The 27,578-nt window shown below is 45.2% G+C and overlaps 1 protein-coding gene across 1 annotated transcript in view; it reads right to left on the reverse strand.

Moving 5' to 3' along the window:
* Positions 1–2,760: 2,760 nt before the first annotated feature.
* Positions 2,761–27,578, reverse strand: part of Tmem123 (transmembrane protein 123) — a 73,925-nt gene continuing 49,107 nt past the window's right edge. The window contains exons 4-6 of the mRNA XM_075967650.1: positions 5,940–6,206; positions 5,586–5,739; positions 2,761–4,914 (exon numbers count right to left, since the gene is read on the reverse strand). Coding sequence (XP_075823765.1) covers positions 4,890–4,914; positions 5,586–5,739; positions 5,940–6,206 — 446 coding nt within the window. The 3' untranslated portion in view covers positions 2,761–4,889. The remainder of the gene's footprint in view (positions 4,915–5,585; positions 5,740–5,939; positions 6,207–27,578) is intronic.

Raw genomic sequence — 27,578 nt, forward strand, 5'->3', positions numbered from 1 at the left:
TTAGCTCTGATTTATTTTATATATAGGCACTACCATAGCCTTTTAGGTCTGCTTTATTCCTATGATTTAAACCTTTTTGTTCTATGTAGTATAAGCCTGCTGACTTTCTGTATGACGCTTACCACTGACTGTGGTATTGAGGATCTCTCTTATGCACTAGATGTGGTGAGTGTGTGTTCATCTGCGCATGTGTACGCAGAGGTCAGAGGGTGACTAGATGTGGTGAGTGTGTGTTCATCTGCGCATGTGTACGCAGAGGTCAGAGGGTGACTTCAGGATGTGGTGAGCGTGTGTTCATCTGCGCATGTGTACGCAGAGGTCAGAGGGTGACTTCACGATTTACATCCCTCTACTTTGCATCTTCCTCTAATTCCATCTTTTTTTCTTTTTTGAGACAGGGTCTCTCACTGAACCTAGAGCTCACCTTTTTGGACAGACTGGCTGGCCAACAAGCCCCAGGGGTCTGTTGGTGTCTCTGCTACCCACCACTGGGTTTATGGGTATGCATTGCCACCCCTAGCTCTTATGTGGGTGCTGGGAATCCAAACTCCTGGTACTTACACAATGATCACTGTACCCACCGAGCATCTTCCAGCTCAGAAAATGGTTCTGACTAGAGGTTTTAGTCCATTTATATTTAAGGAATTTATTAAATATATTCAAAGTTGATTATTCTCACTTTTTTAATACACAAGTAGTAAGAACTTATCCTTTCACGTCATATGCCCACCAGCAGTAGCTGTTCCTGCAAACGCACACAAGCACTCTGGAAGGCTCTCTCCTCTAGGAGTAATAACGAACCACCACACACACTTGTTTTGGCAAGTCTCTATCACTGTGTCGGATAGACAGCCATGCCAATTAGTTGGGTCTTTGTTTCCCCCCCACTCTTCTAGCATGCCAGGTTTCCACTGAGATCTTGATGGTAAAATTGAAGCCTTTTGTGTGGGGTTACACATCTTTTTGTTGAGTTCAGGATTCTACCAGTGTTTGGCAATTTGGTTGTAATGAAACAGTGTAATCCATTTTGGATCAAATATGATTTGTGACTTTGAATCTTTCCATACCTGGATTTAAAAAAAAATTTCCCCCAGAAATTGGGGCATTTTTAACTACGTGATTTTTCTTTAATACTGTGTTCAGCATTTTCAGCTGTGCTGCTAGTTCATAGGCTGTAGGTCTCATTTCCTCACACCTTTTTTCTCAGATGACCGTATACTTTTTCATCCACATCTGTGGCTTAGACCACTAGTTATACAGTGTTTTCCATGTACTAGGTATATACTGTAAGTACACTAGTTATAGTGTTTTCCATGTACTAGGTATATATTGTAAGTACACTAGTTATACAGTGTTTTCCATGTACTAGGTATATACTGTAAGTACACTAGTTATAGTGTTTTCCATGTACTAGGTATATATTGTAAGTACACTAGTTATACAGTGTTTTCCATGTACTAGGTATATACTGTAAGTACACTAGTTATACAGTGTTTTCCATGTACTAGGCATATATTGTACGTACTCCAGTGATAATTTTAAGTGGATTTTGGTATCTTTTGAAGTCCTGGGTCCAGTCACCTGCAGATACCACAGAAACAGCTTCCTCTGTTATCTTGATATCTCTTCCCATAATACTCTGCCCCACCATGGATGAACGCAAAAGCAAGTAGCCAACCAATCATGGATAAACACCCCTCCACCACACATAGGCAAGAAACATTCTTTATAGGCCGAGTATCAAGCTGTTTCCTTACAGGTATGTAGACTTAACACCTCACCGTGCTTCAATCTCCACTGTCATGTGTGTGATTATGTTGAACTGTATTTGTTATCTTCCGATGGTTACTCTCCCTTAAAATGATTACCCTGAATTATTGCATATTAGTAGTTTGGAGATCCCGAGCTCCTGGAAGCGGCTGACTGGTATCCATGTCTGCTTGACTTCATATTTCTTGTTGGTTTCTGTGCCGTCAGAGGCACTGTCACTTTTAGGATGGCTTTGGGACAGAGCACTCACACTTGTGGATGAAAAGGCACAACTGAGGGACAGCTGGCAGCTGAGGCAGATTTGGCAGAGACCGCAGGGTCCCCAGAGCTCTGTGCTGTTGAGTAGCTCAGGGTTTTGTAGCATGCACATGGCTACAGTGGCTGCAGGGTGAACGTGAGGTCTGCGTTCTCTATGGTGACCGCAGGAGCCAGTATTAATAAATAGGTACATTACACTGTGGTGCTGGGGGCCCAGAGACAAGGCCTTTTAAGCACTGATGTTGGTTGGACGTCCAGGCCTGGAGCCAAGCTGTTATTTAAATGTAGGCGTGGCTTGAGGGTCCACGTGCAAACAAGCTTGATCTGGGATGTCTCCCACGATGGACGCATAGGAAGGTATGGTGCAACCTCAGAACTTAAGTCTGCAGTGTTCCGAGTTTGTGCAGGGTCGGGAGAGACGGCATCTCTGATTCAGGACTAAGGAAGGGCCTGCCGTGTGGTGAGTGATGTGTTTGTGGGGTGGCAGCCTCTGGCGGAAATGGATGGTTGCTAATCTGTGCAAAAGAAACCGAACCCAAGAAGACAGAAGAAATGAGAGACCCCACTGCAAACTTTAAAAGCCTGTGTCAGGGAAAGGACATTTCTGCTGTGAGATAAACCATCCAAGGCCCGGCTCCGATGTAAAGCAGCCTTTGCTGTGCATGCAACAGGATTCTATACTGGATAAATAAAACAGGAGCTTCTGGACACATTCAACCAAACACTAAAAACTTTGAATGGAGAACAGATTTTATTCTAAAAATAGATCTTAGTAACAAGGAGATACCAAAACTGGTCATTATAGACAAACAGTAACAAGAGTTTGCAAATGTTCCCCAGAAGATACAAAATTATGGCATCATAAAATATGTTACCAACTCTAATTTCTCTACCTTAGAATTATCCCTTTCATAGAATTTCCGAAGTAAAATTTAAAGCCAGAGTAGCCTTGCCTTGTGTACAATGACTATCTAGGACTGTTTTATCCTAACATACTCTCTAGGGAAGCCAGGAAGGGTGAGCGTTTGCTGAAGCCGGTCTCGGAAGACAGACTTATGCCTAGGAAATGGGCTCCATTTTGGCAGATTAAAAAGAAATCCCTTCAATAAAAGTCCTGGTATTTGAAAGTAACAAATTTAAAAAAAAAAATGTAACTTTACTTTTTAATCCCCAAATCAGAGGAAAGTAGGGCAGGCTTCTAAAGTTTCTAAGACAGCACTGTAAGAAAGTGGTTCTGTCTTCTAAGTGCTAAAGAAACAAATCTTCAAGGAGCTCATCAGCTGGGACTGCAGTACCAGGGACGCAGCAAACAAACAAGACCCTCACCTCTACAGCATCTTCAACCTCATCCTGAAGAAAGGAAAGCACCAATTTCCCGTCAGACCACACTTGAGACCAGCCTAAGCCCGTGCCCCATTTCTTAACATTTCCTCCTTTCTCTCTGGATTAATGTAGATTTGAGGAGTCAATGTTTTACCACATTGGTTGGCCCTTATATACAGCAAGTAGAAATGATTCTAATTTATATAAAAATTTCCTGGTAGTTTTAGTTTTTTGAAAACCAGCAGCAGATTACAAAAGTTACGCTTAGATTTTTAGCTGTAACAGGTGAGCACTCATTAGGACATTTTTGGCTTATTGCTACACTTTCAGAAATTCCTGTAATTTATTCTGGCCCTCTGCAATAGAAATATTATATTAGTATTTTGACACTAAACACCTCCTCTGTTAAACTTGACCCTGAGTTTGACTTGGAATAAACTATAGAACTCAATGCAGAGATGCTGCTGCTGGGGACCAGATGTAGCTGCTGGGGGACCAGATGTAGCTGCTGGGGGAACCAGATGTAGCTCCCTTTCCAGGGCAAGGAATGGGCCTGGGGATAAGGAAGTTGGAATTTACTCCAAAATACAGCTTAGTATAAAAAAGTAATTTTCTCAAAACTGAGTTAGTTGATAGTGTAAAAAATACAGCATCTCCACCCTGTAGGTTTATTGACCTGGGGCGGGGTAGGGGTCATGATCCCTGGTTTACCAAACAGCATTTTGCTGCCAATATAGATTTCTAAACACTGATTTGGGTATCATATAAAATTTCTGAATATGGAGAGCAGCCCTACATTGCCTGAAAAACATTCACTAAAACTTAATTGACAAGCGCGTATGCACAGCGGTTTCCAGCGGTGTGACAGGTGCCCACAGCGGCAGTCCACTTGTTCTCCTAGATTGCCAGGCCTGCTGCAGTTGAGAAGCATGGCAAGTGCGGCAGCATGCTGAAATTCATGCCGAAAGGAAGGAGCAGAGACGGAGAGCTGAGAAGAGGTGGTTAGTGAAGGCCAGGCTCCACACTGCTGTGAGGGATGCATCGGAGCGCAAGTTCTCGCTAGGTCAACCCTGACTAGAAACCCTAAAATGCGGGGGCTTCCTAAGGTTTGCTGGTTAGCTGAGCTGTGGAACCCAAGGTGTAAATCAGGACACACCCCAGCACTGAATGGCACTTAGGTTTGTTATGTGACCAACCAGACACCGCTGCAATAGGCTCTGCAATTCTGTGGGATCCTGCCCCTCGGTGACAACCAGTGTCATGGCATCCTCTGAAGGATAGGACTTGTCTTGCTATGACTTTCTAAAGTAAACTTAATCACTGGATAAATTACCTGTTAGCTCCAAACTCAATGAACTGCCCAGACTACACCCTTTACCTTTAATAATAAGGGATTTTCAGATATTCATGGAACACATTGTTCATTTTATATATGACTTGCTTATACTATTTCCAAGAAAATAATATTTCAGGCTAATTTAAACCAAACTATTTGATAGGGCTGCAGTCTCTCTTCTTTCCTTGGCCAGTGGAGTAATTTAAATGATGGCATCATGTTCATCACTGTAAAATATAGAAAATTTAAATCACTGTAAAATTATTATTTATAAGGAAGTTAACTTTAGAATAACCTCCATTTCTACAATCAAAATTAATTATTGTTGCTCAGCATAGCTCTAAGTTTTGTGCATACCCAGAATATTGCAGTGGTTAAGATTGCCAAACAGGCCCAAAGTCAAATCCCTGAGACTTTTCATGGGGGGCATGCCGTTACCTGGTCATGTACACGAGGGAAAACTTACCCCATGAAGGGCAAAATTCGGAAGTCAGCTAACTGTAAAGGCTAGGATTATAAGCCATGGACACCATACCTGGTTTACGGAGTTAGTACCTTAAGTAACTACTATCACCAGGAAAATTAAGCAGAAGAATTTCCTCTGTGTCTATGTCTTTTATCATAAAAAGCAAAAACCATGTTTTTAACCAAAAATCCTCTTTGGTACCACTGACATATACAAGGCATGTAGACTAAGTTGGTGAAACCTGGTATGCCATTTCTTATGATGCGTGGTGAAAGTCAACAAAAGGAGTGTGGTAAACGCTGGTATGCTTACAGATGTGTTTTCCTTTGTGAGCACATGTTTGCACACGAGCATAGCAGAGGTCTCTCAAGAGGATGCTGGTCTGACTCTGCTCCTGGTCATGAGAAAGCTATGTAGAACAGCCAAACTTACATGCTTCGATACCGAATGCCTCTCCTTGAATAATACACTTTGCATCCAATGTAGAGAACAGACAGGACTCCCAGAGTTAACACTATTCCTCCAACAAAGCTGCCGGTGTCGAACTTCGATCCTTTGCTCTTGTCAGAATGGACAGTCGCTGTAACTAGAAGGAAACACAACAGATGCCCGCACTTTAAACACTGCATGTTCTGAAGCCTGGATCTCTAGGAAGAAATGGATGTGGGAACAGGAGAAAATTTGGCACATAAAAGTTTCTGTATTTTTGCAGAATGGAATGCTGCTTTAATGTGGCATTTAACAACTAATTTAAAGCACAGGAATATAAGTAATTTTAATACGTACTTGTTATAGATGTCTTTAAACTGTTGTGGCCTGTGGTCATCATGGATGCTGCCGTCTGGGTTGATTTTGGGGAAGCACTTGCTTTGGGTGTAGACTTTGAGGCAGTGGAAGTCATGTTTGGTGAGACCCCTGGTGTTGATATTTTAGCAATAGGTTTCACAGTAACAGCTGTGACATTTCTTGGCAGTTCTGAAGTTACTAATGGCTTCAAAGTGCTGTTGTTAACTTTACTGGTCTGGTTGGAAGCCATATGCACGGTGGTATTTTCTGGAAAAAAAAAAGCCAAGAAGAAAACTTGCTAAGATCTAGAGTAAAAGATCCCACCCACTGCCACTTGCCATGGCCCCACACAGAGTCTAACAAGGGCAGCAACAGGGGAGCTGCACCAACAACAGCACCAACTGTCAACAAACCAGGCCCACGTCCACAGAGCTATACCATGCTTTCTATCATAGTTTAGGGTTTTTTGTTTTTCTCCAGGGTGGCCTAGAACTCAGAGACCTGCCTGCCTCTGCCTCTTAAGTGCTGGAATTAAAGGAGTGTGCCACCCCCACCCACCCATATTTTCAACTTTTAAACCATACTTTTTGTTTGGTTTTTGGAGTCAGGGTCTTGCTACAATGCCTCAGCCCATGCCAGGTCATATTTTTTGGTATGAAATATTGTGTGCGTGAAAAAGGGACAGAGACATCAGCCTCCTTAAGGTAAACTCCCAACACAAAATGTCTCCTTTAAGTCTTATTCAGTAGGCATTTCCCTTGAGGGAGCATAAACCCTCCGTGTGAGCAGACAAGCCCTTCTACAGTGGCAGTCCACAGGGTAGCACTCTGCAGTTCTGCAGCTGCTGACAGTCCTCACACGTGTGGGGTGGGGGCCCGGAAAGAGCCCTTGACTCCAGAAGATGGTGGTGTTTGTTTCTGTGTTGGCTTTCCATCTCTTGGAGATAGAAAAGCTTACTGGTTTCCCTTGCTGCCCATTTCCCCTCACAAACAGCAAAGACGAAGAAGCTAATAATGGGGCCCACCTTCTTGCCCTGGCAGCACCAAGGTCGCCATTCCTTCTGCTGGTGGTAGCCATCACGACTCCACACACCACCCTCCTGTCCTCCACAACCATTCTGAAGACTAGAGGATTTCAAGCTTAACTGTACAGGCTGGTTTTACGAGCATTGCTTCTCCACACCCAGACACTTAAATCCTGGGTGCATCTAGCCGCTCACAACCTTGCTCCTCTACTGTGTTCTCTCCCAGGGTTATTCATGATTTTTGTTGTTGTTGTCTTGTAGGTGCCGCACTTGAACCAACCTTTACCATTCAGTCCTGAACACTAGACTGTCCAATCACATTCTAAACTGCTGCATGAATTCTACTGTGACCAAACAGTGAACGGCAGTCTTCTTGTCCTGGTGTTAACAGAGTGGTGTCTAAAGAATAAAACAACCAACAACGCTGTTTCCCAGCCACTCTTCAGACCTGTAAAGCCACATGGGCAAAAACAGGACAGGAGAGCATTAGTTCCCTGCTCGGAAAGTCTAATGTGCTGAAACACATTAGGAACATGAGGAAAAACTAAGTGGCTGGAAGTTTCTAAAACTAGTAAAATACTCCAAAGGGTATTAAGGTTCAGACATAAGAGCTGGGATGGAAGGATGCTCTCCTTAAGGTCAGAGTTCATGCCTGGTGACTCAGCTCCCCTCTCCTGAAATATAATTGAAGGTTATGCATTTCCTTTGTGAATGACTGTCAGTCTGGGCAAGGAGGACACACCTGGTAAGCAGTTCTCAGGAGGCTGAAGCAGGGAGTCGCAAGCTTAGAGCCAGCCAGGGTTGCAAGGCAAGATCCTGTCTCAAAGAACAAAAACAACAGGTAACTATGCTCGGGAGATGGCTTCAGTGGGTAAAGGAGCTCAGTTTGATCCCTGGGACCCTCATGACAAGAGGAGAATACTCTCAAACTTTCCCCACCTTCACACATGTGCTATGGTGTACATGTGCATATGCGCGTGTTCGTATACTCACAGTGAATAAATTTAATAAAATATTTTATATAAATGATAACTACATAAAGCCTGATGTTCTCCCTCTTTTCAACATTCAGGGACTGATGAGTACCTAAATCAGTTCACAAAGTAATTATGTGTACAGCAATGTCAGGACAACAAGCTGGCCAGCCAGCTGGTATTGTTAGGGAGAAACTTTGCTGTTGGGAGCTGTAGACTCCTGGCCCCTTGACTGGTGTGGGAGCATCGTCTGTAATCTGTCAATCATGTTTTAAATAAACACTGATTGGCCAGGCAGGAAGTATAGGCGGGAAAACCAGACAGGAAGTAGCAATGATACAATGAGAACAGGAGAATTCTGGAAAAAAGAAAGTTGATTCCTCCCACTCCTGCCCAGACCACTGAAGCAGCAGGATGTGATCTGCCCCACTGAAAAAAGGTACTGAGCCACATGGCTAACATAGATCAGAAAAATGGGTTATCAAGATGTGAGAGTTAGCCAGTAAGAGGCTAGAGCTAATGGGCCAATCAGCTTATAATTTATGGAGACCTATGTGTGATTTTTTCTTTGGGCCTAAACAGCTTGGGGTACCGGGCAGGACAAAACCCCCCCAAACAAGCAGGCCCCTGCTCATGTTACAGAATGGCGCCCAAGTGAATAACTGCATCCACAGAAAACCTGAGAAAGCTTGGGAAAGACTAGAGTAAAGCATTTTGGTTTTCAGCCATAGCAGGAAAAAAGCTGTGCTGTTTTAAAGTGCAGGCTTTCTGGGCCTTCCTGCCAGGGAAAACTGACTCTTTCAAGCAGGAGGTCCAGACTATGGAGCTATGGACACAATGTTACAGCTTGCTTCCTGGAAAGGATCTTGAAATGCCTTAGGAGCTTTTCAGTGTTGTTTACACACTGTTGCAGCTTGCTTCCTGGCAAGGACCTTGAACCTCCATAGAGTTGTGACAAAAAACTTCTCCATATTCCTTAGCAAATTAAAGACCCATGTGGTCAGAAAAAGAGAGATATACAGTAAAGAGAGATTCAACGAGGAAGAAAACCTCTAAATGGTTTATAGTGTGTTTAAAATATATACAGGCTAAAGATTAAAGTTCTCAAAAAAAATAAAAAAGAAATAAATAGAGTAGCCTGGGAGGCAGAGACAGATGGATCTCTGTGAGTTCAAGGATAGCCTGGTTTACAGAGGGAATTCCAGGACGAAGATATACAGAGAACCTGTCTCAGAAAGCCAAAAGTTAAAAGTAAAAATAAAAGAAACAGAGGTTAAAATAAAGCCATGTAAAGATGGAAAATACACAGAGAATCTTGATACTGTATGCTATTATGCTCTCTTTAAATTGTTTGAATGCTGAGGAAGGAGCAACAGCTGCTAAAAGATATTTGCTTATAAATGCTGCAGAATTAATCCAAGATAGGTATTTTGAAATTACCTTGGCTTCAAAATTGAAGTCAAAAGGTATGTTACGTTGGAGAAGAGATTTTGCTTTTGTTTCCACAGAAAATGAGAGGCTGTGGATTTACTCAGAGTTAAGAAAAATCAGCTTTGATCAAGAAGGCCATCTGAGAAACCTCTGGCAGAAATAGACGGCCCAGATGTCTGAGTTCTTCATCCAAAACAAGTTCAAGACTGCTGCCTGATATGATCAAGACTCACAGGATACTTCAGTCAAGACTTGATCATAAATTTTCTTTAGGTACCCATAAGATTATCAGCACCCCCAACCAGCTGGAAGTAGTCTGGAATACTACGCCCACATTCCCAAAAAATGGACTATGGATATTTTCCTTTTTTTTTTTTAAAAAGGGGGGAAGTGGTGTGGGAGAATTGTCTGTAATCTGTCAATCATGTTTTAAATAAACACTGATTGGCCAGGCAGAAAGTATAGGCGGGAAAACCAGACAGGAAATAGAAATAATACAATGAGAACAGGAGAATTCTGGGAAGGAGGAAGTTGATTCCTCCCACTCCTGCCCAGGCCACTGAAGCAGCAGGATGTGATCTGCCCCCACTGAAAAAGGTACTGAGCCACATGGCTAACACAGATCAGAAAAATGGGTTAATCAAGATGTGAGAGTTAGCCAGTGAGCAGCCCCTCCCCCCATGTTACACTTGACTTTCTTTGCTTGCTTCAGACCCTTTGCCTGATGGGGTGAACTGAGCAAAACAGCTGTGCTTGCAGCTGCTCTAAGCCTGATGAGTCTGCAGCTGAAAGACCCCAAGAGCTGGGCATGGCCAAGAATCCCTATATAAGCTGCCCAATTAAGTTTGGCATTCTTGTATCAAGGATGACCCATGTCCGTGTCTCTGTCTGTATGTTTTTAAGTCTCCAGCTCAGTTCCGGGCTCACATATTGTCTTGTAGTGGCACGGGCGCTACAGGACTGTTTGGCCTTTTACACTCTGTCATCCACCCAGCTTAGCGCCATTGCTCTCCTCTAGTCTCTAAGGCAGTGATTCTCAACCTTCCTAATACTGCAACCCTTTAAGAAGTTCCTCGTGTTGCTGTGATCCTCCAAACAAAAAATTATTTCACTGCTATTTCATAATTGTAATGTAAATATCTGATATGCAAGCTATTTGATCTGCAACCCTTGTGAAAGGGTTGTCTGACCTCACAGGCCCAGAGCTGCTGCTGTAAGCTGAGGTTGAAAAGGCAGGTTAGGAGAGGTATCTGCTCCCACCCTGACCCATGGGGAGAAAGGAAGAGAACGGCACTCCTCATCAAGACAGGGAGACAGGGAGGCTCAAAAGAAACTATCAGAAAAGTCAGGCAACTTTCCTCTCTGAGACAGGCCAAGATGAGAGGTCGCTCCACACATGGTTTGTTAGTTTGTTTCTTTATGTATATATCAGCAAAATTTAGGATGTTACCTTTACTGATAGCACAGTGGTTTGCACGAGTCAATCACAGAACCTAAAAAGAGACCTGGCATGAGGCAGCCTGCAGGGTGCTGAGGTTGACAGAGGAGGGGAGGCCTCAGCAGGACAATCTGTCAGAACCTCCCAGAGAAACAGGAGGGTCTTCCGGAGGGTGACAAACATCATGCAGCTGACTGGCTTTTTCCTGTAAGCCCCGCAGGGCCTAACCCTGTAAGGGAAACAAGTAGAGGGAGGAGAGGTGGCCAATAGGATCAGCTTCTGGAGGAACACGTCTAAGCGTGGAGCAGGCCTGTGCCGGCAAGTCTAAGGTCCAGTGTGGAATCGCTGTGGAGTTTCTGCATTTGGAAATCATACTCTACAGAAACCGCACCCACTATTTTTACTCAGTAATCTGCACTATGCACCTATGACATCAGAGCTAGCGCTGGGGTGGGGGCGGGGTGGCATCAGGAAAGGGTTGCCTACACTCAATGTTAAGGCTTGAGTTGTGGCAGAAATTCATACGTGGTCCAAACTCAGTGTCAGGATGCAACCTTGATATACAGGGTCTTTACAGAGATTATCGAATTCAGTTGTTGATGTGGGCTGCAAATCACTGTGGTATCTTCCACAGATGGAAGACTGCCACACAAGCACAAGGGTGCTGCAGAAGGACTCCAGCCACTGGCCCCGTCACTCCATGAACTCATTCCTCCCTGATTCTGCATTTGCCTCTGTTCACAGACATCTCAGATGCCAGGAAAAGGGTTCATCTGTAAATGCTGTGACAAAGGACCCACAAGCAACGCTGAGCCTAGAAGGGCGGACTGTGCCCAAAGAGGCTGTTACCTGGCAAGGTTGTACCCCAAGCAGGCATGATCATCTCATGAGAACCAGACATTCTCTCAGGGGTGACAGCAGGAACTTTTCTGAGCGCCGCCCCCCATCAAAGATCAACCAGACCTCATCTTGACCAAGACTGTTCTTCTCTCCCACCCCAGCTCCTTCTGTAATGAGCCATGAAGCACGGGCTGTACTCCAAAGATGAGGCTGGGGTCACCAGACCTTGTCTGATGCATCCTCCTGATGCAGCCAGCAGGTCTGTCTCCCTCTAACACTTCTAACACTTTAAACATGGTGGGATGGGCGACCACCCCTTGTCTCTGTGACTCCCAGAGAAGGCACTTTTGCCCTGAGACTGCTTACACTTCTGATAGCCAAGAGACTCCTGACTGCTGCCAGCAGACTACCAGAGCGCCCAGGGAAGTCATCTCGGTCTTGTGACATGCTCATCTTCCCTCCATTCTCAATGCTGCTTTAGGCAGTATTAGCGAGCTATGTGCTTGGCTTCAGAGCCTCATCTGGTGGCAGTGAAACTGTCCCTGCAGCTGTGCAACTGGCACCAGTGGCTGTTCTCAGCCCATTGCTTCTACAGATCTCTATGGTCACAGGGAGATGAACCGAGTCAAAACGTGAGATCCACGGTCTTCTGCCTTCACTGAACATAATCACAGGAAAAGGGAAGGAAGCGGTCCAGTGATGGCCCCATATACCTTCAGCAGAGGCGGTGTAAAGGAGGAAGGGCACACACTCATTAATGTCTCTGAGAGCCACCATCTGTGCCTGTGAAGTGCTGAACCCAGGGCTGGGAGCGTTAGCTGAGGTAATGTTAGCTCACCAAGCCTATAACTGACCACACTGACCAACTGACCCGCAAAGTTCCCTCCGTGAAGCAAATGGCCAGTCTCCTATTTCCAAAGGTAGCCGTTAGCTGCTATGACAAGTTCTAGCCATGGAAGAAGCAAATAGCCACTGTCTGACAGAGCCAGTGATGTTCTGTGAAGCAGTCTCCCCCCACGCTAACCCTGGATAGCTCCAGCTGCCTCAATGCAGAGTAGCTGCTGCGAGGGCCCAGAAACCAAGTCCCAGAAGACTGAAGAGGAACAATTTGTTTTCCTCAGGGCAACAAATGCCCACTTAAATTCACATGCAGTTTTAAAAAACTCAATTATTTTATTTTTAAAACTGATTTTTATTGAGCTCTACATTTTTCTCTGCTCCCCTCCCTGCCTCTCCCTGCCCCCTTCAGCCCTCCCCCAAGGTCTCCATGCTCCCAATTTACTCAGGAGATCTTGTCTTTTTCTACTTTCTACTTCCCATGTAGATTAAATCTATGTAAGTGTCTCTTAGTATCCTCACTGTTGTCTGGGATTGTGGTTTGTAGGCTGGTTTTCTTTGCTTTATGTTTAAAAACTACCTATGAGTGAGTACATGTGATAATTGTCTTTCTGTGTGGGTTACCTCACTCAAAATAATGTTTTCTAGCTCCAAAATTCAAGATGTCATTATTTTTTTCTGCTGTGTAGTACTCCATTGTGTAAATATACCACATTTTCCTTATCCATTCTTCGGTGGAGGCGCATTTAGGTTGTTTCCAGGTTCTGGCTATGACAAACAAAGCTGCTATTGAACATAGTTGAGCACACGTCCTTGTGGTATGATTGAGCATCCTTTGGATATATACCCCAACGTGGTATTACTGGGTCTTGAGGAAGGTTGTTTCCAAATTTTCTGAGAAATCACCACACTGACATCCAAAGGGTTTGTCCCAGCTTGCAGTCCCACCAGCAATGCAGAAGTATTCCCTTTCCCCCCACAACCTCTCCAGCATAAGTTGTCATCAGTGTTTTTGATCTTGGCCATTTTTACAGGTGTAAGATGAAATCTCAGAGTTATTTTTATTTGCATTTCTCTGATGACTAAGGATGTGTCTCTCAGCCATTTTAGATTCCTCTGTTGAGAGTTCTCTGTTTAGGTCTGTACTCCATTTTTTAAATTGGATTATGATGACCAATTTCTTGAGGTTTTTGTGTATTTTGGAGATCAGACCTCTGTCTGATGTGGGGTTAGTGAAGATCTTTTCCCATTCTATAGGCTGTCTTTTTGTCTTATTGACCTTGTCCTTTGCTTTACAGAACTTTTCAGTTTCAGGAAGTCCCATTTATTAATTGTTTTTCTCAGTGTCTGTGCTACTCGGGTTATATTTAGGAAGTGGTCTCCAGTGCCAATGCGTTCAAGTGTACTTCCCACTTTCTCTTCTATAAGGTCCAGTGTGGCTGGCTTTATGTGGAGGTCTTTGATCCATTTGGACTTGAGTTTTGTGCATGGTGATAGATATGGGTCTATTTTCATTTTTCTACATATTGATATCCAGTTATGCCAGCACCATTTGTGAAATATGCTTTCTTTTTCTATTTGATATTTTTTGCTTCTTTGTAAAAAATCAGGTGTTCAAAGATGTGGATTTTATCCAGGTCTTCTATGCGGTTCCATTGGTCCTCCTATCTGTTCCTACGCCAGTACCAGGCTGTTTTCAGTATAGTAGCTCTATAGTAGTGTTTGAAGTCAGGGATTGTGATGCCTCCTGAAGTTCTTTTATTGTACGGGATTGTTTTGGCTATCCTGGGTTTTTTGCTTTTCCACATGAAGTTGAATACCATTCTTTCGAGGTCTTTGAAGAATTTTGCTGGGATTTTGATGGGCATTGCGTTGAATCTGTAGATTGTTTTGGTAAGATTGCCATTTTTACTATGTTAATTCTGCCTATCCAAAACTCAATTATTTTAATGTGTAGTAGTCTTCCATCTATCACACTAGCTAAAAACATGGCGCTGTTCCCAGCACAACCAGAACGTCCAGTGCCCAAGTGTTATTTTGAGGAGCTGATTATAAGCACTGTTTGTAGTTTGAAAACTTGAATAAAATTAAAATGTTGAGTTCTTAGAATTAAAAAAAAAAGAACCAATCTTCAGCATGCCCTTACCCTGCCAAGAAGTTGCAGGCAAGCCCAGACACAAGCCAAAGGTTTTTTTTTCCTTACAGCGAGTCTACAGGCTCATTCTAGAAATCCTTCTAAACTCAAATTACTTGGCAGTGAGAACAGAAAACTGAAAATCTGACAAAAAAAAAAAAACCCTCTAGACAAATATGTGCCAAAAATGGGTGTAGGTGAAAACTGGGCCTTTTAAGAGGCCCACCATAACAAGGATGTCAAATGTCTTAGGGATCCAACTCGGATAAACAGGGTGTTTGTTTCATCTAAACCTTTCTAGTATGCTGAGGAATTCCGTCTGCAGGAGAGCCACTCCTTCCCACAGGGCTGGATGGGAAATTCAGTGGTCTGGCTGCCCTGCCCAGAAGACTCATTCAGCCAGGTCCCTTTGTCAACACTGCCCATTCCATTGCACAACCACACCACACCCACAGTTAGAGAGTCAGGTAGTTACAGAAGGTGAAGTCAGTGAGAAGAAGGGTGCGAGACTGGCATTACTGTCCTCCAGGCCTCTCTCCCCTCCCTTCTCTGTGTAGCCCTGGCTGTCCTGGAATAACTGGGAGATCCGCCTGCCTCTGCCTCCCAATTAAAGGTGTGCCCACCACACCCGGCTGAGAGCTGGGATTAAAGGTGTGCCCCCGCCACACCTGGCCCATTCTGATCTCTTACACCACCTGACACAGCGGATCAGGCCTCAGCCGCTGCTCTCTGAGAGTGTAATTGTCACTTCACACTATACACATGATGCTTAGAGGCCCCACTGGTACAGAGGCGCCTACAGCAGTGGGCTCGCTCTGGACTTGACAGACAAGAAACAAGTCAGGCTAGGGTAGGCTAGCCTTTCGCTCCTTCCTGGGCACTTCTATCTCCTTTCTTTTTTTTAAAAAAAAATCAAATGTCTGGTTTAATCTTTATAGTTCTTAATTGTATTCTATTATTATTACTTTAGAAATTAATGTTTCTTGGCATCAGCATGAGGGTGCATGTACCCAACACACACGCACACACACACATACAAATATAACTAGATAATGTTTTTCTACCATGCTGGCAATGGCTTTTCTAGATCAGCTAGGCAGGATATGGTGTCTCCCTTTTTTTTAGGCATTTCATTCTAATGCTGGGAGTATGTTTTAAGGAGTTTCTATTTTTCATTTTACAAGCTGAATCCAAGTTTCTTTCTGTACAAAATTAAAAAACATACTCTGAGGCAATGGGAAAGAGTCTTCCATAGAAACTGGCATAAATATGCACACTGTATATAAGTGTGACTCAAGACCCACCCTGTTCCCGTTGCTCTGGCCCTGAGAAGTGCTACTGGGACTGCTGTGTGCTCTCGGGGAACCTGTGTTTGACCACAGAGAGCGTCTCGCTGCTGGCGCAACGGAGCCCTCCTTCCTGAAAGGCCAGTATCTTTCATTGAGCTGGCAAAGCTCTGGCCCAGTGTTCCCTGGTGAAGACCTAGCTCACATTCTATGCCAAAGACTGTCCCACATTTATAAACACCTGTAATTCCCCTAAGTTCCTGAGGCAGATGTTAGCCCCATTTACAGATTAAACAAAGCCACACAGAGGTCACAAGTATGGAAGCCATGACATGAAGTTAGTCACAGCAATGCCACACAGTCACAAAGCCTTGGCCAGAATGGGCGAGGAGGTATCCCATTGCCCATGGTAACCTTTAACATGCTACTGGCTGGAATGATAAAATTTAGGTTGAGGGGGCTGTAGAGATGGCTGTAGAGTGGCTAAGAGCACTGACTGTTCTTTCAGAGGACCTGGGTTTAATTCCCAGCACCCACATGGTAGCTCAAAACTGTAACTCCAGTTTCAGGGGTTCCAACACCCTCATACAGAAATACATGCAGGCAAAAGACCAGTTCACATAAAAAGAAAAAAGGTTGAAAAAAATTACAGCACAAACATGTTCAGAATTACTTCAAGTATCAATTTCAGCTAGGTAGGCACCAAACATTTAAGAAACACTTGTCTCCATCAGGGAGCCCACACAGGGCACTGACAGTGACCTCTCTCATACCCGTGTGTCTGCACTATCTCTGAAGAGGAGGAAGTTATGCCTAGGACAACAGTATTCAAGCTGCACTGGCAATTTCCTAGGGCAGATGGTGCTGCCACTCGGTTACGGCCTAAACACAGAACAGGCGTGCACAATACGCAGCTGCCACGAAAGAATGTGGCTATCAACAAGCTCAGAGCACCACAACAGAGAGAGTGGCAGTCAGCAAAACAGCATCTGTTCAAATGCCAGCAAAGCCCCTGGGGGCAACAACTGCACACTGGAGCATCCTGGCAAATGATTTCAGTTCACTATGGAAATGTACCAAGTTTTTTTTTTTTTTTTTTTTGTGACAGGGTCTTGCTATGTAGTTAACGTTGGCCCGGAACTTGCTGTGTAGCCGAGGCTGAGTTGTGGTTCCCATGCCCAATACTGATGTTAATAATTGCTGTTTTAAAGATAGGAACCTCACTCTGTAGTCAAGACTGAACTGAAAAACTATGTCCAGGGTAGCCTTGGACTCTTGGCAATTCTTCTGCCTCAGCCTTGTGAAGTATGGGTTATAAGCCACCCAGGCTGATGCTGGTATTAGAAAGTTTAATACTTAATGCCCAATATTTTCCCTGAAAGACAAAGGAAAAATGAAACCTAGAGGCACTAAAATACACTTGTGCTTAATGTTTTCTAGAAACACTGGATTTCAGACAGCAGCAGCCTGTGTGAGCCAGACGCCATGCCAGGTGGTCCTCAGGCTTTCTGGTGTGGTCTCTGTCAGGGACTCGGAGCAGGGCAAACAACAGGGCCCATACTGCAGCGCTGCCATCTCAATGCCTAGTTCGGCAGCGAGAGCCACCTGATTCCACTCTGCCATGCCAAATGCTTGCTCAGATATCGGTTTCCCTGGACAGTTACAGGAGGGGGCCCCTTGTTTGTCCCGGCTAGCTTACACCTGGAATAACTACACAGAAATTAAAACACTGCTTGGCCCATTATCTCTAGCCTCTTATTGGCTAATTCTCACATCTTGACTTAACCCATTTCTATCAATCTGTATATCACCACAAGTTCGTGGCCTACCAGGAAAGATTCGGCTTGTCTGTCCATGGCGTCTCCATGGTTTCTCTTTCACTCTGCCCTTCTTCCCAGCATTCAGTCCTGTCCTCTCCGCCTGCCTAAGTTCTGCCCTATCAGGCCCAAAGCAGTTTCTTTATTCATTAGCGAATGAAAGCAACACATGAACAGAAGAGCCTCCTACACCACTTGACAGTCCCCAAAGCGCTACAGGCAGGCAGTATTGGCAGACACACATGGACACTTATCTCCCTCCCCACTTACCAGTATTGAAACATACAAAAAGGTGCCAACAACAGAAACACAGAAACACGTGTTCTCATAAGTCTATGTAGTAGATAGTTCTATGTCAATGACACAAGCTAGTCATCTGAGAGGAGGGAACATCAATTATGCTTTCAAAAGATGGGCTGTAGGCAAGCCTGTAGGGCATTTTCTTAACCAGTGATTGACGGGGGAGGGCCCAGCCCACTGTGGGTAGGGCCATTCCTGGGCTGGTTTTGGTTCTAGTTTGTAAGAAAGCAGGCTGAGCGAGCCATGACGAGCAATCCAGTAACCAGCACCCCCTCCATGGCATCAGCTACTGCCTCGGGTTTGAATTCCTGTCCAGACTTCCTTCAGTGATGGGCTGCAGTGTACAAACCACACAAACCCTTTCCTCCCCAAGCTGTTTCCTCATGGGGTTCATCACAGCAGATGCAACCCCAACTAAGAAGGTCTATCAGCAAAGGAGCCCCCAAGGCGCAAGTGCCCCTTGCCTGCTTCTGCTCTAAACTGAGCGCTTCTTTACACTATTTCACTTGGCAGGGTTTCTACACCACATAACGCTGCTCTCAGTGCTTTCAATTTGACGTAACTGCATTTCTGACATTTGCTCTTTGCGTTCAGTGTAACCAGTTTCTTAAAATATTCAAACCCTTTTCCTAAGAGCTGTACTGTCACACAGAGGTCTGGACATATTCAGGTTTTTGTTGTTGTTGTTGTTGTTATTCCTTAAGGTCCTTAGAATCTAACAACACTACTGACCCCCCAAATCCTACATCTAGGAATCTAGATCCCAGCTCAAGCTGCTAATGATGTATATGTAAGATCACTGCCAAACTACTTAGGAGAATAAAATATACACTAATGGGGTGTGGCTAAGGAAACTACCCAAACCTCTACCATGGTACACAAAATAAGGAGCATTTAAAATTGTGTTTACAGAGCCAGAATACAGTTCAGTGGGTACAGGTGCTTGCTGTCAAGTCTGATGACCTGGGCTCCATCCCTGAAACTCACAGGGAACTAAGGGAGCAGTGAGTCCTGCAGCTTGTTCTCTGGCATCCACACATATGCTGTGTGTGCTATGTCCTTACCCCAAAGTCTGTCTACAAATACTTTGCTGTGCTCCCTTCCAAAAGTTGAGGTCTGATTTTACATCCCTTGTCTTGTGATTTTCTTCTGAGAAAGAGAATCAGCATCCACAGCTCTCTTCAGGAAGAGGCTGTCAGGAAGCTACCTGCCTTGTGGGGAAGAATGGAGCCCTCTTGTCCATAAGCTGGCCATGCCAGCCACCCGAGAGCTGCATTCTACTTGTTCACACCGGTAATGACCGCAGCATGAGATCAGCCCTACTGAGTTATTACAGGCGTGGACTCCACATAAGAGGATACCTTAAAACCCCGCTAAGCTCCGAGCTCTGACCCTGCAGCTGCCACAAGAGACAAAACCAACAACACGGGCATGTCTTTCTGTTACTCACAGTGAACAGTGACTGTGAAGGAGTTCCTGGAAGGAGGGTGGGGGCCAGGACACTTCCAAGCTTTGGCTTTAGATGCTAAAGCATCACCTCAAAGACTAAAGCATCCACGCTAATGACCGCAGCTGCCCAGAGGCCTGAGAAGATTTATAACCAGACACACCCCGCAGGGAGCAGAGGGCGCTCTGAGTGAGCGAAGTACTAAGTGAACCATGTCAACGACCTCACAGCTCAGACTCCGAAGGATGGCAAGCTTTTCTTGGGACCAAGTGTTGACAATGTCTGCAAATGTCCACTCTAGCCTGAAGATGCCTCCCCAACCCTGGAGACTATTGCTACCCAGACTGGCTAAGCCCGCCTACTTGTCCAGTGGTATGCAACTCTGCAATGAATGCCCCTCTTCCAGGGCTGCACGCACTCCACTGGGGATCCAGACCACCAACCCCAGCTTTGGGGCCTCTGTCTCTTTCTTTTGCTCTATCCCAGACAGGTCTGTCCCTGGGGTCATGCATTCCTAAAACAACTGAATCTCCACTCTTGTAAAGGAAAGAACAAAGTTACTTTAATTTCAGACACACTGCGAACAGGGCCCTGGCTGAAGCTGACTGAGCAAACTGAGGGTGGAGGGCAATGAGAGGGACGCGTGATGCTGGTACAAGACAGACAGATAGCAGTCTGTCAGAGAAAGAAGACAAAGCTACCCTAACCCAAGCTATCTGAAGCTTCTAGAATGTGGGGACAAAGTGCCCTGAGAATCTGGAAGCCTGGCTGTGCCTGCAAACAGCGAGGAGATAACTGCTTAGGAAGCAGCCCACACGCGACTCTGTCTATAGTAAACCTGGAGCAGACTGTACTGAAGTGAACGTGGGAAGTGGGTGGAGCAGGACGCAAACTTGATTTATGGAGACATTACTAGTTCCCTGACTTTGTAAAGTTTGAAGAGGGTTCTCAAGATACCAGGGAGAGCGAGGTTTACCTGAATATCAACCTCATGCTCACCAGGCAGCTTTTTCAGAAACAGTCTTTCAAGGAGAAGGTCATGTTTGTCATCAGTGTTGACAAATACCGAGAAGGAGAACGCCCATCTTTGTAAAACTGTCAAGAGGAAATGAAGAACGTTGCTAGTTTGTATCCGTTTTCTTGCTCAAGAATGGCAGGATATAGAGTCTTTGTGTACCAGTCAGCCAAGTGAAAGTCTCCAAGGCCAGACAGTTAGAAACACACTGAACCTCAAATGGATGAACTAGAAAAATCATCTAAGTGAGGTAACCCAGATCATAAAGACAAACATGGTATGTACTCACTCATAAGTGGATATTAGCTGTAAAATAAAAGATAGCTATGCTACAATCCAGACCCGGAGAGACTAGGGAGCAAGGAGAGTTCATGGGGGACACCCAGATCTTCCTGGGAAGGGGAAATAGAAGAGATTTTGTGAGTGGACTGAGGATGGGTGGGGATGGGCACAGGTTGGAGGGGTACAGAGGGGGAGGTGCAGAAGGGGCCTGCTGGTGGGAGATATTTCGGGGTTGGGCAGAAGCCTGGTTCAGGGGAAGCTCCCAGGAATCTATGGGGGGGGACACCCCAGTTTAGACTCCTAGCAATAGTGGATAAGTAGCTTGAACTGGCCATCTCCTGTGACCACACTGTCATTAGAGAGGTGACATCCAATAACCAATGTAGGCAGAGGCAGAGACTAGCAGAGTTTGGGAATCCTGTGGAGCAGGAGGAAAAAGGAGTGTAGGAGCCAGAGGGGTCAAGGACAGCACAGGAAGGCTCACATAATCAACTAACCTGGGCTCATAGGAGCTCACAGAGACTGACCCGACAACCAGGAAGCCTGCATGGGACTGACCTAGGCCCTCTGCACAGATGTTACAGTTGTGTAGCTTGGTCCTCTTGCAGGACTCCTAAGAGTGGGAACAGGGCTGTCTCTGGATCTTTTACTGGCTTGTGGGGCCTGACTTCTCATGCTGGGTCACTTCACCCAGCCATCTTACTGCAACTCGATATGCTGTGGTTTATTGATACTCATAGAGAACTGCCCATTCCTGAATCGAGATGGAAAAGGAGGAAATTGTAGGGTGAGGGGGGTGAGGGAGAGGGACTGGGAGGGGAGGAGGGGGGTGCTGTGGCCAAGATGTAGAATAAATAGATGAACAGGAAGGAAGGAAGGAAGGAAGGAAGGAAGGAAGGAAGGAAGGAAGGAAGGAAGGAAGGAACTGAGCCTTAGTCCTGGCACATTTTCTGTGTACGTCTTCTTTGGATCTAAAGTTAGGCACATGATCCTTAATTAACTTTGCGCTTTCTGTTGAATGAAAAAAGACTTGTGTCATGCCTGGCAGCCTGGTTTGCTGCATTCCCCCCCCCCCCCTTCTCACTGCAGAGGAACCGCACAGGTAAGAACAGCTTGGACCCTGGAAGCACAGCCTGATTGGCTCTTATCCTCCAAAGACTGTGTAGCTTCCCTCCAGCCCTGTTCAAGGACGAGTTCCTCTAAGGTTTTCTTCTGGTTTTCTCTTTTAAAAATGTAAAGATGTGTTTATTTTTAGGACTACGTTTTTTGCTGGGATGTACACGAGTGCACTGTGTGCGTGACTGGTGCACTCGGCGGCCGGAGAAGGTGTGGGACTAGTGGTTGGGAACCACCATGTAGGTGCTGGGAATTGAACCTGGGGCCTCAGCAAAAACAAGTACTCTTTAACTGCTGAGCTATCTTTCTAGCTCCAAGATTTTCTTTCTTGAAAGTCATCTCTTCTTTTGGGCGCTCATCTGCTTACCTGTATCTTTCTTACTACATTTATATTTGTTATGATGACTTCTTGTTCTTACAATCTTCCAACTCAGCTGAAACATCCTAACAGGTGCTATGGAAGTCCGGTTAAGTCTCCATACCTTCTGGTACCTGCCATATTGTCCTACATCATTTGGGGCACACAAATGAACATCTGCTGAGAGCCGATGACAAAGGACTATCCAGTACAACAGCAGAATTGTTAGCACACATCAGGAAGGCAGCTGGAGTTTGACGTTGGTATCCTAGCTAGAACCTTGGCTTCTTCACTCCTGAACGCTGGCCTCAGTTCTCACAGTGCTGGCACAGGCACAGAGCGCCGGCACATGCCAGCTGCTGCTCCAAGCATTCTGCCTATACTGACTCTAATCCCTGTAATCTCATGAAGCAGTACTAGAAGGAAACTGAGGCAGAGACCCTACAGTCATGCAATAACTTCCCTCCTAATAACACAAGTAAAAGTGCTACTCCATGGTGGAGGCCTTGTTTAGCAGTGTGAAGCCTGGCTTCCACCCTCTCCACGGGGGTGGGGGTGGAGGGTGGGAAAGCTTAGGAACTACAAGAACCAAAGGGAATTGATTAATGCTTCAAACGCTACCTGCAGCTTACAGCCATCCAGATGTTCTTCCTCTGTGAACTTGACAAAAGCCCTGAGGTCAGAATCCGCTCATAGTCTGCTCTCCACCTCACGCATGGATGCTCACTTCTTACGGTTCTGCCAGCTACAGCTGTGGGGACCTGAGTGAGAAATGTCCCCACAGGCTTTTGTACTTGAGGAGACGGAAGCAAGTCTGTCCCTAGGTCAGGCTCTGAGGGTGTACGGCCTGGTCCACTGTGTGCAGATAAAATGCGGCTGGTCTGTTTCCTGACTGCCAGGCTAGTTCCATGATGCTGCAGTTTCCACCGCTCTGGGACTGTGGGCCAGAACAAGCCCTTTCTCCCTTTAGCTGCATTTGCTGGGGCACTGCCTCACAGCAACGGAAAGGATCTAAAGACTCTATGAGCAACTTCACTACCCGGACTGTCAAGTTTTAGTTATCTAACAAGACCAGCAAAAGCCTCTGGGCCCACTGTCTCACTGGCTGAGGCCAGGGCTCTTCAGCTAAGTACTGGGCTGCCAAAGCTAAGTAATAAGCTATTTTAAAAACAAATGTCTGGGCACAAAGCTCAGGGGCAGAGCACCTGGACTGGACACCTGACCCCCTGTGGTAATTTGAATAAAAATGCCAATTAGGTCCATTAGGAGGCACCTGTGGCAGGTGTGGCCTTGGTGGAGGAAGTGCATCACTGGGGGTGGCCTTGAGGTTTCAGAAGTTCAGGTCAGGCCCAGTGGCTCCCTGTCTCTTCCTGCTGCCTGTGGATCCAGATGCAGAGCTCTCAGCTCCTCTCCAGCACCGTCTGCCTGTGTGCTGCCACGCTCCCTGCCATGATAACAAACTAAACCTCTGAACTGTAAGCCAGCTCCAGTTAAATGTTTTCCTTTTAAAGAATTGTGTGGTCGTGGTGTCTCTTCAAGCAACAGAAATCCTAACGGAAACAGCGTTGGTGCAGGAACTGGGGTATTGCTGGAAGAGGTCAGAGCATGTTCGTGTGGAATGTGGACTCTATGACTTAATTAGAAAAGCAGCTGAATCCTTTTAAGTGGGCCTTAACAGGCAATACTAGTAGGATCATGGAGGACAGTGGTTCTGAGGCTGATGTGGGGGCCTGGCTCAAGAGATTTCAGAGAAGAATGTTAGTATGTGGCCTAGAGACTGTTCTTGTATATTTTGGGGAAGAACATAGCTGCTTTCTGCCCTGGCCAAAGAGTCTGCCTGCTAAAGTGAAGGGCTCTGAATTAGCAGCTGGTTATAGAGCAAGTTATTCATCTCCCAGCCGCACAGACTCCCAAAAACAAACACACTGAAACTGTATTATTTAAATCACTTCTTGGCCACTCATCTATGCGTATTAAGCTAGCTCTTATATCTTTGGTTAACCCATTTCTATTATCTTGTATTTTACTACGAGGCGTGGCCTACCAGTAGGCATTCCCTCTGGCAGCTCCATGGTGGCTCCGCCTACTATCTATCTATCTATCTATCTATCTATCTATCTATCTATCTATCTTCTAACCTGGCTATATTCTGTTAAGCCATTGGTGGAAAACAGCTTCTTTATTAACCAATAAAAGGAACACATATACAGAAGGATTTCCCACACTAAGTGAAGGAAACCATTGAAAAGAGGAAGATGTATTTGAACAAGGGAGTCATGATCCAGTCCCAGCAGAACTTGGCAGCTTTGGCCAAGTGGTTCTGAGTTTATAGTCAAGGATACAAGAAACAGGCTATGGAATCTCCCTCCATGACTAAGGAAAGTAGCTGAGGCCAGGCATGTGTCAGGGTGTCCATGAGTGGAGGCCCTGAGAGGCCATTGCGTGAAGCCGTGAAGGTGAAGCCTGGATTGCCTTGGAGAACCTAAGATATCAGAGATGCCAGAGTCACGGGATACCTGCAGAGGAAAGCTGCTAACTGGGAGTGGAACCACCTAAGAGAGAGAAGTTGTAGTCAACAAAGCTGAAAAAAGTTGACATCAGACAAGGAGATGCAGAGTTTGGAGTTTACCCAAGTAGTTTTAGTCTTGCTTTGGTTAGTATTTTCCTGTTTTTGAATGGTAATGCATATAGTGTGCCATTATATATTGGAAGTACGCGATGTGTTTTTTGATTTTACAGTCAAGAGATTGCCATGAGTCTCCAAAGAGACTTTAGACTTTTAGACAGGGTTATTTAGTGTATGTTCTGTACTTACCCTTCACCTCGTTTCCATTAACAAGATCACAGCCCAGGAGATTAACTGCTTATGCCTTTACACAGAGATACAGAAAAAGAGAAAGAAATTTCTTCCAGCAGGCACCCCACTGGGGCTGGAAGCAAAGTCTCCAAAACATTTGTAGTGATATTTCATTTGTACTTTAAAATTATTAATCATGCTACAAAAATTCCTTTTAATACAACCAGCAAGAAGCCCAATACAAATCAAGCACTTTTGCCTTCCTCCCACTGCCTGCACTAGTTATTATGGTTACCAGAACGCCATGTTCCCAGCCTCCAAGAAAGAAGTGGTGCTCAAACAGTACAACAGCACTGCTGCCGTTCTGTATTACAACAGCACTGCCGCCCTTCTGTATTACAACAGCACTGCTGCCCTTCTGTATTACAACAGCACTGCTGCCCTTCTGTATTACAACAGCACTGCCGCACTTCTGTATTACAACAGCACTGCTGCCCTTCTGTATTACAACAGCACTGCTGCCCTTCTGTATTACAACAGCACTGCTGCCCTTCTGTATTACAACAGCACTGCTGCCCTTCTGTATTACAACAGCACTGCTGCCCTTCTGTATTACAACAGCACTGCTGCACTTCTGTATTACAACAGCACTGCTGCACTTCTGTATTACAACAGCACTGCTGCACTTCTGTATTACAGTACAACAGCACTGCTGCACTTCTGTATTACAGTACAACAGCACTGCTGCACTTCTGTATTACAGTACAACAGCACTGCTGCCCTTCTGTATTACAACAGCACTGCTGCCCTTCTGTATTACAACAGCACTGCTGCCCTTCTGTATTACAACAGCACTGCTGCCCTTCTGTATTACAACAGCACTGCTGCCCTTCTGTATTACAACAGCACTGCTGCCCTTCTGTATTACAACAGCACTGCTGCCCTTCTGTATTACAACAGCACTGCTGCCCTTCTGTATTACAACAGCACTGCTGCCCTTCTGTATTACAACAGCACTGCTGCACTTCTGTATTACAACAGCACTGCTGCCCTTCTGTATTACAACAGCACTGCTGCACTTCTGTATTACAACAGCACTGCTGCACTTCTGTATTACAACAGCACTGCCGCCCTTCTGTATTACAACAGCACTGCCGCCCTTCTGTATTACAACAGCACTGCTGCCCTTCTGTATTACAACAGCACTGCTGCCCTTCTGTATTACAACAGCACTGCTGCCCTTCTGTATTACAACAGCACTGCTGCCCTTCTGTATTACAACAGCACTGCCGCACTTCTGTATTACAACAGCACTGCCGCACTTCTGTATTACAACAGCACTGCCGCCCTTCTGTATTACAACAGCACTGCTGCCCTTCTGTATTACAACAGCACTGCTGCCCTTCTGTATTACAACAGCACTGCTGCCCTTCTGTATTACAACAGCACTGCTGCCCTTCTGTATTACAACAGCACTGCCGCCCTTCTGTATTACAACAGCACTGCTGCCCTTCTGTATTACAACAGCACTGCTGCCCTTCTGTATTACAACAGCACTGCTGCCCTTCTGTATTACAACAGCACTGCTGCACTTCTGTATTACAACAGCACTGCCGCCCTTCTGTATTACAACAGCACTGCTGCCCTTCTGTATTACAGTACAACAGCACTGCCGCCATTCTTCACAGGGATTAATCACAAACCTCCAGCTTAATCGGTCACACCTAAGAAAAGCAGTCAGTGCATGCAGATCTGTGTGTGGGACTTCCCTCTGTACGCCACGAATGTGTTTTATTACCGTTGGTTAATAAAGAAGCTACTTTGGATGTACTTGGCGCACATTGGCGGGACATTTTGTAATCAGAGACTGCTCATTCGTTTCCCAGCCACCCAGATGTGAATAACAGCACAGAAACTGTATTAATTACAACACAGTTTGACCAATAGCTTAGACATATTTGTAGCTAACCCTTACATCTTAAATTAACCCATTTCTATGGTTATTGTGGCCTACCAGTAAGATTTTGGCTGGTGGCTTTTTCCTTCGACAGCTACATGGTGTCCTTCTGACTCCACCTACTCTATATATCTCTTCCAGTCTGGCTATATTCTTTATGAGAAGGAAAATTTATAATCACCATGTGCAAATGCTGGTGCTGTGCTTATTGTTGTTAAACAACACTGAGAGCCCCTCCCCCTTTTCAATAGAAAAGGAAGAATAAAGAAAGCTTGTTTCATAATGTTTAAAAAAAGTTCTTCCCAGGGAGAGGGCAGCTGAGTGGGAGTCTGTCTTCACCGCTCTCACAGTGAACAGCTATCTCTGTGTCTTAGTGCTAAGGAAATCGGGGCATTAGTTTTGAAACAGCTAATTATAATCAAGGCGTATTTCTTTCAAGCTTTGTGGGGAAAAAAACCCAAAAATCACAAATCAAGACTAGTAGGTAAAACCCAAAAAGTAGTACACAAGGCACCAAAACATACTACCACAACGACTGTAAGAAAAGCAGGAAACACAACACTAGAAAACCGGTTGTAAAACAGCT

Source organism: Microtus pennsylvanicus, chromosome 3 (assembly GCF_037038515.1).
Source record: "Microtus pennsylvanicus isolate mMicPen1 chromosome 3, mMicPen1.hap1, whole genome shotgun sequence".
Classification (NCBI taxonomy): domain Eukaryota; kingdom Metazoa; phylum Chordata; class Mammalia; order Rodentia; family Cricetidae; genus Microtus; species Microtus pennsylvanicus.